Raw genomic sequence first — 14,450 nt, 5'->3', positions numbered from 1 at the left:
CTTCGACTGACTTTCTGTCTTCACCATTATGCACTACATGCTAGAGTAATCTGAAATATTGCCTTCATTTGTTAAAGTGAGTGCCCAGCAATGTAGAAGGGCAACACATGATCAGGGGGCATATTCAGTAGTAGGCTCAACCAACAAGAATGTTGCACTTGGTATGGAGCCCCTTCACTGTTGCATGTTGCTGCCAACTGACATTTCCTAGCGTAGTCTTTGGTCTGTATTGGTGTTTGCATAGCCAGACAGCACATCCTGGATTAATGGGACTCTGTCCCAAGGTTCCTGATTGAGCATGTAAGTTACAGGGCATTCTGAGAAATTGGGCTTGCAATGTGAACTCCGGCTATAAAGGGTCTGAGGAAGGGGTGGACTGCACAGGAGGTTGGTGGCCCCTTAATTGGGGAGACCGGGCTTGTGGTAACTGCAGTGGAATGGTATCAAACCCGTGTTTGCCATTCGCGCCGTTCTTCCCTCAACCTCCACTGGCGGCCTGGAACCAGAAATCGGCACTGGCATTTCTAACTGGTCCTTTTCCTTAAACCCCGCCCCCTATTTTTTTATTTTTGGTTGTTGTGAGACTTCCATTATTAACCACAAGGATAATTTGGTGCTAAAACCCAAGTTTTTGGGTTTAGTCTGGTGTACGCCTAGCCTCAAAGTCAATGGAAAGGCTTTGGTCAAGTTCCTCCCTGACTACATTGCAGATGTATGCCAGATCTTAAAATGCCTGGTAATGTATTTAACTCGGGTAACCACATACAGCAATCTGATGCACTGTTGGACGCGGCACAACCACTGGATGCAACGCTTAAGCATCTAGTTGGGCAGGCGCTACGGTCAGAAATGCACACGAGATTGCCACAGCACCTATTCTGATTTCAACAAGAGATGAGAAATTATCGGGTGCCAATTCACACAATTTATATGGCTGCATTTAGACAGGCAGCACAATTCTGATCTTTTTCTACTAATTGGTCAAGACCAATCGCAAAATGTTTTTTCAGATCGGATGTCAAAAGGCCAATTAGTGAAAAAAGGATCAGAATTGGGCTGCCTGTTTAAATGCAGCCAATGGCCTTAGGGTTCTAGGCCCATATTCCCAAAGCGCATCGGAGGATAGAACAGCTTATCAATGGATCGGTTTTGCCTTTTAGGCCACACTGCAAGGCCTAGTGCTCACATCTGTCTTAAAAAATAAATGTATTTCACCTTTTGAACCAGGTAGGCTAGTTGAGAACAAGTTCTCATTTACAACTGCAACCTGGCCAAGATAAAGCAAAGCAGTGAGACAACACAGAGTTACACATGGAATAATCAAACATGCAGTCAATAACACAATAGGAAAAAAAGTCAATATACAATTTGTGCAAGGGAGGTAAGGCAATAAATAGGCCATAGTGGCAAAATAATTACAATTTAGCAATTAAACACGAGTGAGATGTGCAAGTAGAGATACTGGGGTGCGAAGGACCAACAAAATATAACAGTATGGGGATGAGGTAGTTGGATGGGCTATTTACAGATGAGCTATGTACAGGTGCAGTGATCTGTGAGCTGCACTGACAGCTGGTGCTTAAAGTTAGTGAGGGAGATATGAGTCTCCAGCTTCAGTGACTTTTGCAATTCGTTCCAGTCATTGGCAGCAGAGAACTGGAACGAAAGGCGACCAAATGAGGAATTGGCTTTGGGGGTGACCAGTGAAATATACCTGCTGGAGCACGTGCTACGGGTGGGTGCTGCTGTGTTGTTTTGGAATGCTGACTCTCCAAGCTAAGGTGACAACAAAGCCTACCATGGATGTTCCCAGTTACTTTGAATGTTCAAAGTCATAGTGTTAGAACACTTAAAGCCTCAAAGGAAAGTGAAACTATTTTCAATACGAGTCCTTTATGGCTCGCCACAGCAGTCAACTAGCTAGCTAGGTAGCTTTCTAGCACATTCACTAATTTGTCTGTAAGCAATACATGTTCTTGTCAAACTGTCAACCGAGTAACTAGCAAGCAACAAGATATGTAAAATAGCAGTCTATAAACCACGAGGGCAAATAGATCAGATTTGATCGCTAGACACAAGTCGCATGGCCGGGAATCAAATTTGTATCTGATTTCAAACCACCTTGGAAGGTCAGGGCCAGCTCCAGACATAAGCGGTCGCTTAGGGGCCCCCGACCAAAAAAGGTTTATACATATATACAGTACCAGTCAAAAGTTTGGACACACCTACTCATTCAAGGGTTTTTCTTAATTTTTTACTATTTTCTACATTGTAGAATCATACTGAAGACAGCAAAACTATGAAATAACACATGGAATAACCAAAAAGGTGTTAAACAAATCCAAATATATTTTATATTCTTCAAAGTAGCCACCTTGATGATAGCATTGCACACTGTTGGCATTCTCTCACCTAGCTTCATGAGGCAGTCACCTGGAATGCATTTCAATCAACAGGTGTACCTTTTTTTCTACCTTTATTTAACTAGGCAAGCCAGATAAGAACACATTCTTATTTTCAATGATGGCCTAGGAACACTGGGTTAACTGCCTTGTTCAGCGGCAGAACGACAGATTTTTACCTTGTCAGCTCGGGGATTCGATCTTGCAACCTTTCGGTTACAAGTCCAACGCTCTAACCACTAGGCTACCTGCCACCTTGTTAAAAGTTCATTTGTGGAATTTCTTTCCTTAATGCGTTTGAGCCAATCAGTTGTGTTGTGACAAGGTAGGGGTGGTATACAGAAGATAGCCCAATTTGGTGAAAGACCAAGTCCATATTATGGCAAGAACAGCTCAAATAAGCAAAGAGAAAGGACGTCATTACTTTAAGACATGAAGGTCAGTCAATCTGGAACATTTCAAGAACTTTGAACATTTCTTCAAGTGCAGTCGCAAGAACCATAAAGCGCTATGATGAAACTGGCTCTCGTGAGGACCGCCACAGGAAAGGAAGACCCAGAGTTACCTTTGCTGCAGAGGATAAGTTTATTAGACTTACCAGCCTTAGAAATTGCAGCCCAAATAAATGCTTCACAGAGTTCAAGTAACAGACACATCTCAACATCAACTGTTCAGAGGAGACTGCGTTAATCAGGCCTTCATGGTCGAATTGCTGCAAAGAAACCACTACAAAAGGACACCAATAAGAAGAAGAGACTTGTTTGGGCCAAGAAACACGAGCAATGGGTCAAATATGAGATTTTTGGTTCCAACCGCCGCGATTTTGTCAGACACAGAGTAGGTGAACGGAAATCTCCACGTGTGGTTCCCACCGTGAAGCATGGAGGAGGAGGTGTGATGGTGCTTTGCTGGTGACACTGTCTGTGATTTATTTAGAATTCAAGGCACACTTAACCAGCATGGCTAACTCAGCATTCTGCAGCAATAAGCCATCCCATCTGGTTTGCGCTCAGTGGGACTATCATTTGTTTTTCAACAGGGCAATGACCCAACACACCTCCAGGCTGTGTAAGGGCTATTTGAACAAGAAGGAGAGTGATGGAGTGCTGCATCAGATGACCTGGCCTCAACAATCACCCGACCTCAACCCAATTGAGATGGTTTGGGATGAGTTGGACCGCAGAGTGAAGGAAAAGCAGCCAACAAGTGCTCAGCATATGTGGGAACTCCTTCAAGACTTCTTCAAGAAAAAACATCCAGGTGAAGCTGGTTGAGAGAATGCCAAGAGTGTGCAAAGGTGTCATCAAGGCAAAGGGTGGCTACTTTGAAGAATCTAAAATATTTATTGCTGACCAGCAGATGTCACTAATGTGCATTGTGAACAGACAATGACCTCCGAGTAATTAACCGTTTTTGGGCCCAATTTGGTGAAAGCGCTGAAGCCTACAGAAAGATTTGGTTTCCCGTCACTACAGATTGCTATAACATATGATGTGTTAGCTGATATGTAAAATACGTATCCAGGCGTTTTAAGATCTGCCACGTATCACGTGCCACGCCTGGGCAGAGGAACGTGGCAAACAAGAACGCGTTCCTCTGATGGTGCCGACAGAGATGGTCGGCTCGCTTCGAGTCCTTAGGAAACTATGCAGTATTTGGTTTTTTAATGTATTATTTCTTACCCCAGGAAGTCTTAAGTCTTATTACATACAGCCGGGAAGAACTACTGGATGTAAGAGTGACGCCAATTTACCAACATTACGACCAGGAATATGACTTTCCCGAAGCGGATCCTCTGTTTGGACCACCACCCAGGACAATTGATCTGATCCCAGAAGCTGACCCAAGAACCGGCGCCAAAAGGGCAGACGGAGCGGCCTCCTGGTCAGGCTCCGTAAAAGTGCACATCGCCCACCGCTCCCGAGTATACTACCTGCCAATGTCCAGTGTCTTGACAACAAGGTAGACAAAATTCGAGAAAGGGTTGCCTTTCAGAAAGAGATCAGAGATTGTAACATTCTCTGTTTCACGGAAACATGGCTCTCTCGGGATATGTTGTCGGAATCGGTTCAGCCATCGGATTTCTCCATGCATCGCGCCGACAGAGATAAACACCTCTCTGGGAAGAGGAAGGACGGAGGTGTATGCTTCATGATTAACGACTCATGGTGTAATATGACATTACTCATATCATATTTATGTACTGTATTTTATACCATCTATTGCACCTTGGCCATCGTTCATCCATATATTTATATGTACATATTCTCATTCACCCCTTTTAGATTTGTGTGTATTAGTTGTAGTTGTTGGGGAACTGTTAGATTACTTGTTAGATATTCCTGCACTGTCGGAACCAGAAGCACAAGCATTTCGCTACACTCGCATTAACATCTGCTAACCATGTGTACGTGACAAATAAAATGTGATTTGATTTGAACATGCGTGCCAATTAAAGATCTTGACTAATCAGATGCAAGGCCCAATTAGGGCGTAATCCAGCCCAGGTGTGCAGCCTGGTTGGTTGTTAAAAGCTACCTCTGTTTCATCAATTGTAGCATAGCAGAGGCACGCTCTCCTCTAACCTACAGAGTCACAGTAGTTGTTGGCGTGGGACTCATGATGGCAAACGCGCTCAGGTTATTGTTCAAGCAACTGGTTTGGTTTTTACTTGTGGAAAACTTCTTAATCTCTCCTGCTTTGTCATATACTTATAGCACTGACACATGGCAACAACTTCCAAGGCGAACACCGCAATTTGACAATCGTCCCCGCTTTAAACAGCCTCCACTCCAACAAACAGTTTCAAGGCCAATTCGAGTAGAAACTGTCGCTGTGACGTGCCATTCAGACTACATGGAGATAGTCGTGAAGGCTGATCTGTTTCAACTCGGTAATCTAATCGACGTGGATGACCTGCGACTTGGAGTTGAACAGTACCAAGACCAAGAGCCCTGTAGGGCAACAGCGTCAGCAGCCGGAGATGAGTACAGAATATTTGCAGCACTTTCGGACTGTGGAACCAAGAACCTGGTAATATACCTATATATATATATATATATTTTTTTTTTTCTCTAGTAGTTGACTTCTTGAAACAACCTTCTCTTAAATGCTGCTTTGTGAATCCACAGATAACCGAAGACTCATTGATCTACACAAACCTCCTCAGATATACACCCAGAACCACACCAGATGGGGTTATTCGAATGGTTGGTGCTGTAATCCCAATTGAGTGTCATTATGAAAGGTGAGTTTAGGCTATACTGTTGTATGATGATCATATGAATCCTGCGTTGACCTATTGGTTTATTTACCGGCCTGTACTTTCTGTTTCAGGAAGTACAGTTTGGACAGTTATTCTCTCCAGCCGACCTGGATCCCTTTCACCGCCACAGTGTCTGCTGAAGACACCCTGCAGTTCTCATTGAAGCTTATGACAAGTGGGTATATGAATCCTGGGCTGCACTTCGCAGGGTACTATTTTGTTGAACATTCAGATAATCTAAAGGGTACAATGGCGCTCTCCCAGAAGCTTGGTAAAACCCGTGAATTGAATGTTCAGATATAAATGTACTATGTAGCACAAATGCTCTTCTGACATGCAAAATACGGAATCACATCAGACAACTTATGGGGGACACTTCTATCTGCAACGTTATACAGTTTGCATACTAAACATGGCCCTGTTAACAAACCCCTCATTTGAATCCAATATTAGATGCTCACTAGTTTAGCGCCTATTGACAATAAGTTCTGGCCGGGGTAGTTTTAATAGCGACTCGCGTTCGTAACTTTAAAACGCATCGCTTGCAGACGTCTTTCACATCAGCGACACATTTTCAAAGAAAGTTCAATTACTACACGTTTTTATAGGGTTCCCTCCCACACGGACATATTTCCATGTGACAGTGCTTGTTAATGGTTGACATACAGAAGACAGAGGCGTACCTGTGCTAATTAGTTATCTGCATCTTCAAACACCTGTGTATAAACGGAAGATTGACGCCACAAACGTGTTGTCACTGAAATACTGTCGGCTACAACTAAATGGTGTAGAGTAACTAAGTGTTGCGCGTGTGAAGTGATTTTGATGCGATATGCAAGAGGGCTTTGTTTCTTGAACTATACTGCAATAGAGGCTTTAGCTGCCAGGGCCAATTCACATCTAAACAGATGGTCCTTGGACTATAAGGAGTAATGTTAGGCTCCTTTAGTTCATTATTGGATAACCTGTCTTTACTGCCATTTCCTTTCCAGGTGACTGGCTCTATGAGCGGGGTTCTGGAGTCTACTTCCTGGGTGATCCCATCAACATTGAGGCGTCTGTCAGGGTTGCTCACCACACCAGGCTCAGGGTGTTTGTTAGCAGCTGCGTGGCCACACTGGACCCTGATAGCAACTCTGTCCCTAGATATGTCTTCATTGAGAGTGATGGGTAAGCAGGGGGGAAAATGGCTTAGAACGACTATTCTCCGGCTGGCCCGTAGAGAACGATAGAATATGCCATTTGAGGGCTTCCACCATTTTTAAAGTAGTCAACTGGTGCTTGGCGGTTTCTTTGAGACTTCTTAATTGGTTACTAAGGAAGATGCCCCAATATGTATCTCCCTCCAGGTGCTTGACGGATTCCCAGCTGCCTGGTTCCCGCTCTGGTTTCATGCGTAGAACCCAGGACAACGAGCTCGGGTTCCACATTGATGCCTTTAGGTTCTACCAGGAGGACGGGGCAGAGGTGAGGGCGGTATTTAAAAAAAGAACAGATATTGTAGAGGCCATTACGGCTACTGTAGTAAAATTATTCTACAGTTACATAATTTACAGACATTATGTAGGCTACTGTGATTCTGCATCTTTGTTTTGCTCATCCTGTTTTTTTTACAGCTGTACATCACCTGCCACCTTATGGCAGTCCCTGTCATGGACCATGCAGAGCCTAGCAACAAGGCATGCTCCTTCATTGATGGCAGGTGGGATAAGTCACATTTCCTTAGCTACTGTTACTGGGCTGTGACCTATTCACTGGAATAACCATAGCATTTTAAAAAAAATGGTGTGTTCTTGGTCCATGAGTAGATCTTTCATACATTTCAGATGGAGGTCTGCTGATGAGAATGATTTGCTATGTGGGCATTGTCTAAGCCTGAGTAGACAGAAGGGGGTTGATCAAGCTCCAGCACAACGTCCCCTCAGTCCAAGACTAGGTGGTAGCCAACTTGAACCTCGTATCTACCGCAACAAACCCCCAGTCTCTGGTGACAATTGGAGTATTGGGATGAAGGCCAAGAAAGGTGTATTTGACATCTTAATCCCTCTATTCTGTCACTACCTTCTCAAAACACATTGCAGGGCTGGGACCTTCTCCAATATGGTTGAGATGGAAATTGAGGGAAGACTAATTGAAAGTGTCTTGACTGCAAAGGTGTGTTTAATGAATGTGTTGTCCTTTTAGTATGGGGCCAGGATACTACTTTGGGCCCCATAATGGTCCTCCCAAGTAAACAGAAGCGTACATCTCTATCTCCACGGATGAGTGGAGGTATCGATATACCTGGCTTCCCTGCCTCAACAGGGGACAGGAAGCCCGTATCACCTGGCAGTCGTTGGAGTGGCATGGACTTCAAGAGAGGTAATTTGACTCTGACATGGCATAATCTTATTCCTTATGTAGTGCACTACCTTTGAACAGGTAGTCTTGATAACCCAACCCTAGGCAACAGCAGTGACTAGGGTCTGGCTTCAATGACTGACTCGTTTGGCAACTTCTCCCAACAAATCACGAGGCAGACATAGCAGAACGTCATGATTTGAAACCAAATTTTGCAGGGAATACCTTTGCAGTGGTTTTAGTGAAGGTAGTTGAGGCAAACTAGCCACTTGCATAATGCACTCATTAAAAAGAACTGATCTCCATCTTGCAGCTACTATTTTGTATGTATTCAAGCGGATCAGGTAGTGACATAGGCAGACTTATGCCAAACTCAATCGCATTCCAGTAGGTACAGAAGTGTGAAGCCAGTTTTTTAAAATGTGTGGGAGGCAACCAGGATGTCTCGACTATTGCCCAGACCATGATGCACTGGCCAAAAGTAGTGCACTCTATAGGTCATCGGGTGCCACTTCGGACACCTGTCTTTTCCTATCCCTATAGGCTAGCAATTCTGCCAACACTGGCTGTGTTAATCTGTTACATTTAATTCCAGGACCTTATTTCGCCCAATCCCAAAATGCGGCTAGTCCCTTGGGCCCGAGGGTCGGACCCAACAACAAGCACGGTCTCGTTAGCTCTGCAACATATGATGGCTTCATCAAGCAGAAAGAACTAATTGCCCAAAGAGGTAATGACTGTACTTTACTGTTTTGCATGTATGATAATTGCATGTAGGCTCTGTGCTAAATAGTCTGTTCTCAGAGCTGGAGGCCACCCCAGACCCTGAGTTGATTCCTACACCTGAGCCCATTGGAGACCTTGAGGTTACCACAGAGAAAGAGGGTCTGGGTGAAGAGAAGGATCAGAATGAGATTGGAACCTATTGAAAGGGTATGTATGGGATGATGGTACTGCTATTTTAGAGGGAAATAACCTGCACATGGCAAGCAGGTTAGCACTTATTGGGATGGCTCCGCAGAATGTTCACTAGCTGGCACAGCCACAAAGTAATAAAATATGATTTTTAAACATTAACCTCACTGCCAACCCTAATGCTTAACATTAAATTAAAACCAAAAAAGCATACATTGTTACAATGTAGCCAACTTTGACTTTCCATCTAGTGGTAATCGCTAAGTTCTGCCTCCAGGACAATACCGTCTCAATAAATGTCAACCTGCACATGGCACTTGCCAGTATCACTTTTAAATATCTGACTTCAGAGCTTTTGATGTGGTTTCATAAAGAAGGAATATGTTCCCAGTCCATATCTATTTCTAGAACTGGAAGGCGCTGTTGTCGTGGTGGCCCATAATAGACTTGCTCCAAGCAGCAGCACACTCCAACTCACTGAGGTTGGTGCCAGTCCTGATGTCCCAGCACACAAGGAGGATGCCCCTACAACAAAGTGACATAAGCACCACCACATCTGCTCCTGGCGAACTCAACCAGTGAAGAGACTACCACAACACTGAGATGATGCCTGTTAATCTCTTTGAAAAATAAATGATTTAATGCTACTTCGACTGACTTTCTGTCTTCACCATTATGCACTACATGCTAGAGTAATCTGAAATATTGCCTTCATTTGTTAAAGTGAGTGCCCAGCAATGTAGAAGGGCAACACATGATCAGGGGGCATATTCAGTAGTAGGCTCAACCAACAAGAATGTTGCACTTGGTATGGAGCCCCTTCACTGTTGCATGTTGCTGCCAACTGACATTTCCTAGCGTAGTCTTTGGTCTGTATTGGTGTTTGCATAGCCAGACAGCACATCCTGGATTAATGGGACTCTGTCCCAAGGTTCCTGATTGAGCATGTAAGTTACAGGGCATTCTGAGAAATTGGGCTTGCAATGTGAACTCCGGCTATAAAGGGTCTGAGGAAGGGGTGGACTGCACAGGAGGTTGGTGGCCCCTTAATTGGGGAGACCGGGCTTGTGGTAACTGCAGTGGAATGGTATCAAACCCGTGTTTGCCATTCGCGCCGTTCTTCCCTCAACCTCCACTGGCGGCCTGGAACCAGAAATCGGCACTGGCATTTCTAACTGGTCCTTTTCCTTAAACCCCGCCCCTATTTTTTTATTTTTGGTTGTTGTGAGACTTCCATTATTAACCACAAGGATAATTTGGTGCTAAAACCCAAGTTTTTGGGTTTAGTCTGGTGTACGCCTAGCCTCAAAGTCAATGGAAAGGCTTTGGTCAAGTTCCTCCCTGACTACATTGCAGATGTATGCCAGATCTTAAAATGCCTGGTAATGTATTTAACTCGGGTAACCACATACAGCAATCTGATGCACTGTTGGACGCGGCACAACCACTGGATGCAACGCTTAAGCATCTAGTTGGGCAGGCGCTACGGTCAGAAATGCACACGAGATTGCCACAGCACCTATTCTGATTTCAACAAGAGATGAGAAATTATCGGGTGCCAATTCACACAATTTATATGGCTGCATTTAGACAGGCAGCACAATTCTGATCTTTTTCTACTAATTGGTCAAGACCAATCGCAAAATGTTTTTTCAGATCGGATGTCAAAAGGCCAATTAGTGAAAAAGGATCAGAATTGGGCTGCCTGTTTAAATGCAGCCAATGGCCTTAGGGTTCTAGGCCCATATTCCCAAAGCGCATCGGAGGATAGAACAGCTTATCAATGGATCGGTTTTGCCTTTTAGGCCACACTGCAAGGCCTAGTGCTCACATCTGTCTTAAAAAATAAATGTATTTCACCTTTTGAACCAGGTAGGCTAGTTGAGAACAAGTTCTCATTTACAACTGCAACCTGGCCAAGATAAAGCAAAGCAGTGAGACAACACAGAGTTACACATGGAATAATCAAACATGCAGTCAATAACACAATAGGAAAAAAAGTCAATATACAATTTGTGCAAGGGAGGTAAGGCAATAAATAGGCCATAGTGGCAAAATAATTACAATTTAGCAATTAAACACGAGTGAGATGTGCAAGTAGAGATACTGGGGTGCGAAGGACCAACAAAATATAACAGTATGGGGATGAGGTAGTTGGATGGGCTATTTACAGATGAGCTATGTACAGGTGCAGTGATCTGTGAGCTGCACTGACAGCTGGTGCTTAAAGTTAGTGAGGGAGATATGAGTCTCCAGCTTCAGTGACTTTTGCAATTCGTTCCAGTCATTGGCAGCAGAGAACTGGAACGAAAGGCGACCAAATGAGGAATTGGCTTTGGGGGTGACCAGTGAAATATACCTGCTGGAGCGTGTGCTGCGAGTGGGTGCTGCTGTGTTGTTTTGGAATGCTGACTCTCCAAGCTAAGGTGACAACAAAGCCTACCATGGATGTTCCCAGTTACTTTGAATGTTCAAAGTCATAGTGTTAGAACACTTAAAGCCTCAAAGGAAAGTGAAACTATTTTCAATACGAGTCCTTTATGGCTCGCCACAGCAGTCAACTAGCTAGCTAGGTAGCTTTCTAGCACATTCACTAATTTGTCTGTAAGCAATACATGTTCTTGTCAAACTGTCAACCGAGTAACTAGCAAGCAACAAGATATGTAAAATAGCAGTCTATAAACCACGAGGGCAAATAGATCAGATTTGATCGCTAGACACAAGTCGCATGGCCGGGAATCAAATTTGTATCTGATTTCAAACCACCTTGGAAGGTCAGGGCCAGCTCCAGACATAAGCGGTCGCTTAGGGGCCCCCGACCAAAAAAGGTTTATACATATATACAGTACCAGTCAAAAGTTTGGACACACCTACTCATTCAAGGGTTTTTCTTAATTTTTTACTATTTTCTACATTGTAGAATCATACTGAAGACAGCAAAACTATGAAATAACACATGGAATAACCAAAAAGGTGTTAAACAAATCCAAATATATTTTATATTCTTCAAAGTAGCCACCTTGATGATAGCATTGCACACTGTTGGCATTCTCTCACCTAGCTTCATGAGGTAGTCACCTGGAATGCATTTCAATCAACAGGTGTACCTTTTTTTCTACCTTTATTTAACTAGGCAAGCCAGATAAGAACACATTCTTATTTTCAATGATGGCCTAGGAACACTGGGTTAACTGCCTTGTTCAGCGGCAGAACGACAGATTTTTACCTTGTCAGCTCGGGGATTCGATCTTGCAACCTTTCGGTTACAAGTCCAACGCTCTAACCACTAGGCTACCTGCCACCTTGTTAAAAGTTCATTTGTGGAATTTCTTTCCTTAATGCGTTTGAGCCAATCAGTTGTGTTGTGACAAGGTAGGGGTGGTATACAGAAGATAGCCCAATTTGGTGAAAGACCAAGTCCATATTATGGCAAGAACAGCTCAAATAAGCAAAGAGAAAGGACGTCATTACTTTAAGACATGAAGGTCAGTCAATCTGGAACATTTCAAGAACTTTGAACATTTCTTCAAGTGCAGTCGCAAGAACCATAAAGCGCTATGATGAAACTGGCTCTCGTGAGGACCGCCACAGGAAAGGAAGACCCAGAGTTACCTTTGCTGCAGAGGATAAGTTTATTAGACTTACCAGCCTTAGAAATTGCAGCCCAAATAAATGCTTCACAGAGTTCAAGTAACAGACACATCTCAACATCAACTGTTCAGAGGAGACTGCGTTAATCAGGCCTTCATGGTCGAATTGCTGCAAAGAAACCACTACAAAAGGACACCAATAAGAAGAAGAGACTTGTTTGGGCCAAGAAACACGAGCAATGGGTCAAATATGAGATTTTTGGTTCCAACCGCCGCGATTTTGTCAGACACAGAGTAGGTGAACGGAAATCTCCACGTGTGGTTCCCACCGTGAAGCATGGAGGAGGAGGTGTGATGGTGCTTTGCTGGTGACACTGTCTGTGATTTATTTAGAATTCAAGGCACACTTAACCAGCATGGCTAACTCAGCATTCTGCAGCAATAAGCCATCCCATCTGGTTTGCGCTCAGTGGGACTATCATTTGTTTTTCAACAGGGCAATGACCCAACACACCTCCAGGCTGTGTAAGGGCTATTTGAACAAGAAGGAGAGTGATGGAGTGCTGCATCAGATGACCTGGCCTCAACAATCACCCGACCTCAACCCAATTGAGATGGTTTGGGATGAGTTGGACCGCAGAGTGAAGGAAAAGCAGCCAACAAGTGCTCAGCATATGTGGGAACTCCTTCAAGACTTCTTCAAGAAAAAACATCCAGGTGAAGCTGGTTGAGAGAATGCCAAGAGTGTGCAAAGGTGTCATCAAGGCAAAGGGTGGCTACTTTGAAGAATCTAAAATATTTATTGCTGACCAGCAGATGTCACTAATGTGCATTGTGAACAGACAATGACCTCCGAGTAATTAACCGTTTTTGGGCCCAATTTGGTGAAAGCGCTGAAGCCTACAGAAAGATTTGGTTTCCCGTCACTACAGATTGCTATAACATATGATGTGTTAGCTGATATGTAAAATACGTATCCAGGCGTTTTAAGATCTGCCACGTATCACGTGCCACGCCTGGGCAGAGGAACGTGGCAAACAAGAACGCGTTCCTCTGATGGTGCCGACAGAGATGGTCGGCTCGCTTCGAGTCCTTAGGAAACTATGCAGTATTTGGTTTTTTTAATGTATTATTTCTTACCCCAGGAAGTCTTAAGTCTTATTACATACAGCCGGGAAGAACTACTGGATGTAAGAGTGACGCCAATTTACCAACATTACGACCAGGAATATGACTTTCCCGAAGCGGATCCTCTGTTTGGACCACCACCCAGGACAATTGATCTGATCCCAGAAGCTGACCCAAGACAACGGCGCCGCAGAAAGGGCAGACGGAGCGGCCTCCTGGTCAGGCTCCGTAAAAGTGCACATCGCCCACCGCTCCCGAGTATACTACCTGCCAATGTCCAGTGTCTTGACAACAAGGTAGACAAAATTCGAGAAAGGGTTGCCTTTCAGAAAGAGATCAGAGATTGTAACATTCTCTGTTTCACGGAAACATGGCTCTCTCGGGATATGTTGTCGGAATCGGTTCAGCCATCGGATTTCTCCATGCATCGCGCCGACAGAGATAAACACCTCTCTGGGAAGAGGAAGGACGGAGGTGTATGCTTCATGATTAACGACTCATGGTGTAATATGACATTACTCATATCATATTTATGTACTGTATTTTATACCATCTATTGCACCTTGGCCATCGTTCATCCATATATTTATATGTACATATTCTCATTCACCCCTTTTAGATTTGTGTGTATTAGTTGTAGTTGTTGGGGAACTGTTAGATTACTTGTTAGATATTCCTGCACTGTCGGAACCAGAAGCACAAGCATTTCGCTACACTCGCATTAACATCTGCTAACCATGTGTACGTGACAAATAAAATGTGATTTGATTTGAACATGCGTGCCAATTAAAGATCTTGACTAATCAGATG

General features: G+C 44.0%; 1 protein-coding gene across 1 annotated transcript; it reads left to right on the top strand.

Moving 5' to 3' along the window:
- The first annotated feature begins 4,945 nt into the window (after window positions 1-4,945).
- LOC106595335 (zona pellucida sperm-binding protein 3) lies at window positions 4,946-9,569 on the top strand. The gene is made up of 11 exons (XM_045694776.1): window positions 4,946-5,435; window positions 5,534-5,649; window positions 5,739-5,842; window positions 6,660-6,837; window positions 7,017-7,134; window positions 7,284-7,369; window positions 7,494-7,690; window positions 7,852-8,028; window positions 8,603-8,737; window positions 8,812-8,940; window positions 9,314-9,569. Exons 1-10 carry the CDS (start codon window positions 5,022-5,024, stop codon window positions 8,934-8,936), a joined length of 1,650 nt encoding a protein of 549 aa, XP_045550732.1. The 5' UTR covers window positions 4,946-5,021; the 3' UTR covers window positions 8,937-8,940; window positions 9,314-9,569.
- The last annotated feature ends 4,881 nt before the right edge of the window (window positions 9,570-14,450 follow it).

The sequence above is a fragment of the Salmo salar genome, chromosome ssa14, assembly GCF_905237065.1.
Source record: "Salmo salar chromosome ssa14, Ssal_v3.1, whole genome shotgun sequence".
Classification (NCBI taxonomy): Eukaryota; Metazoa; Chordata; class Actinopteri; order Salmoniformes; family Salmonidae; genus Salmo; species Salmo salar.
This window is presented reverse-complemented; position numbering and strand designations above follow the sequence as displayed.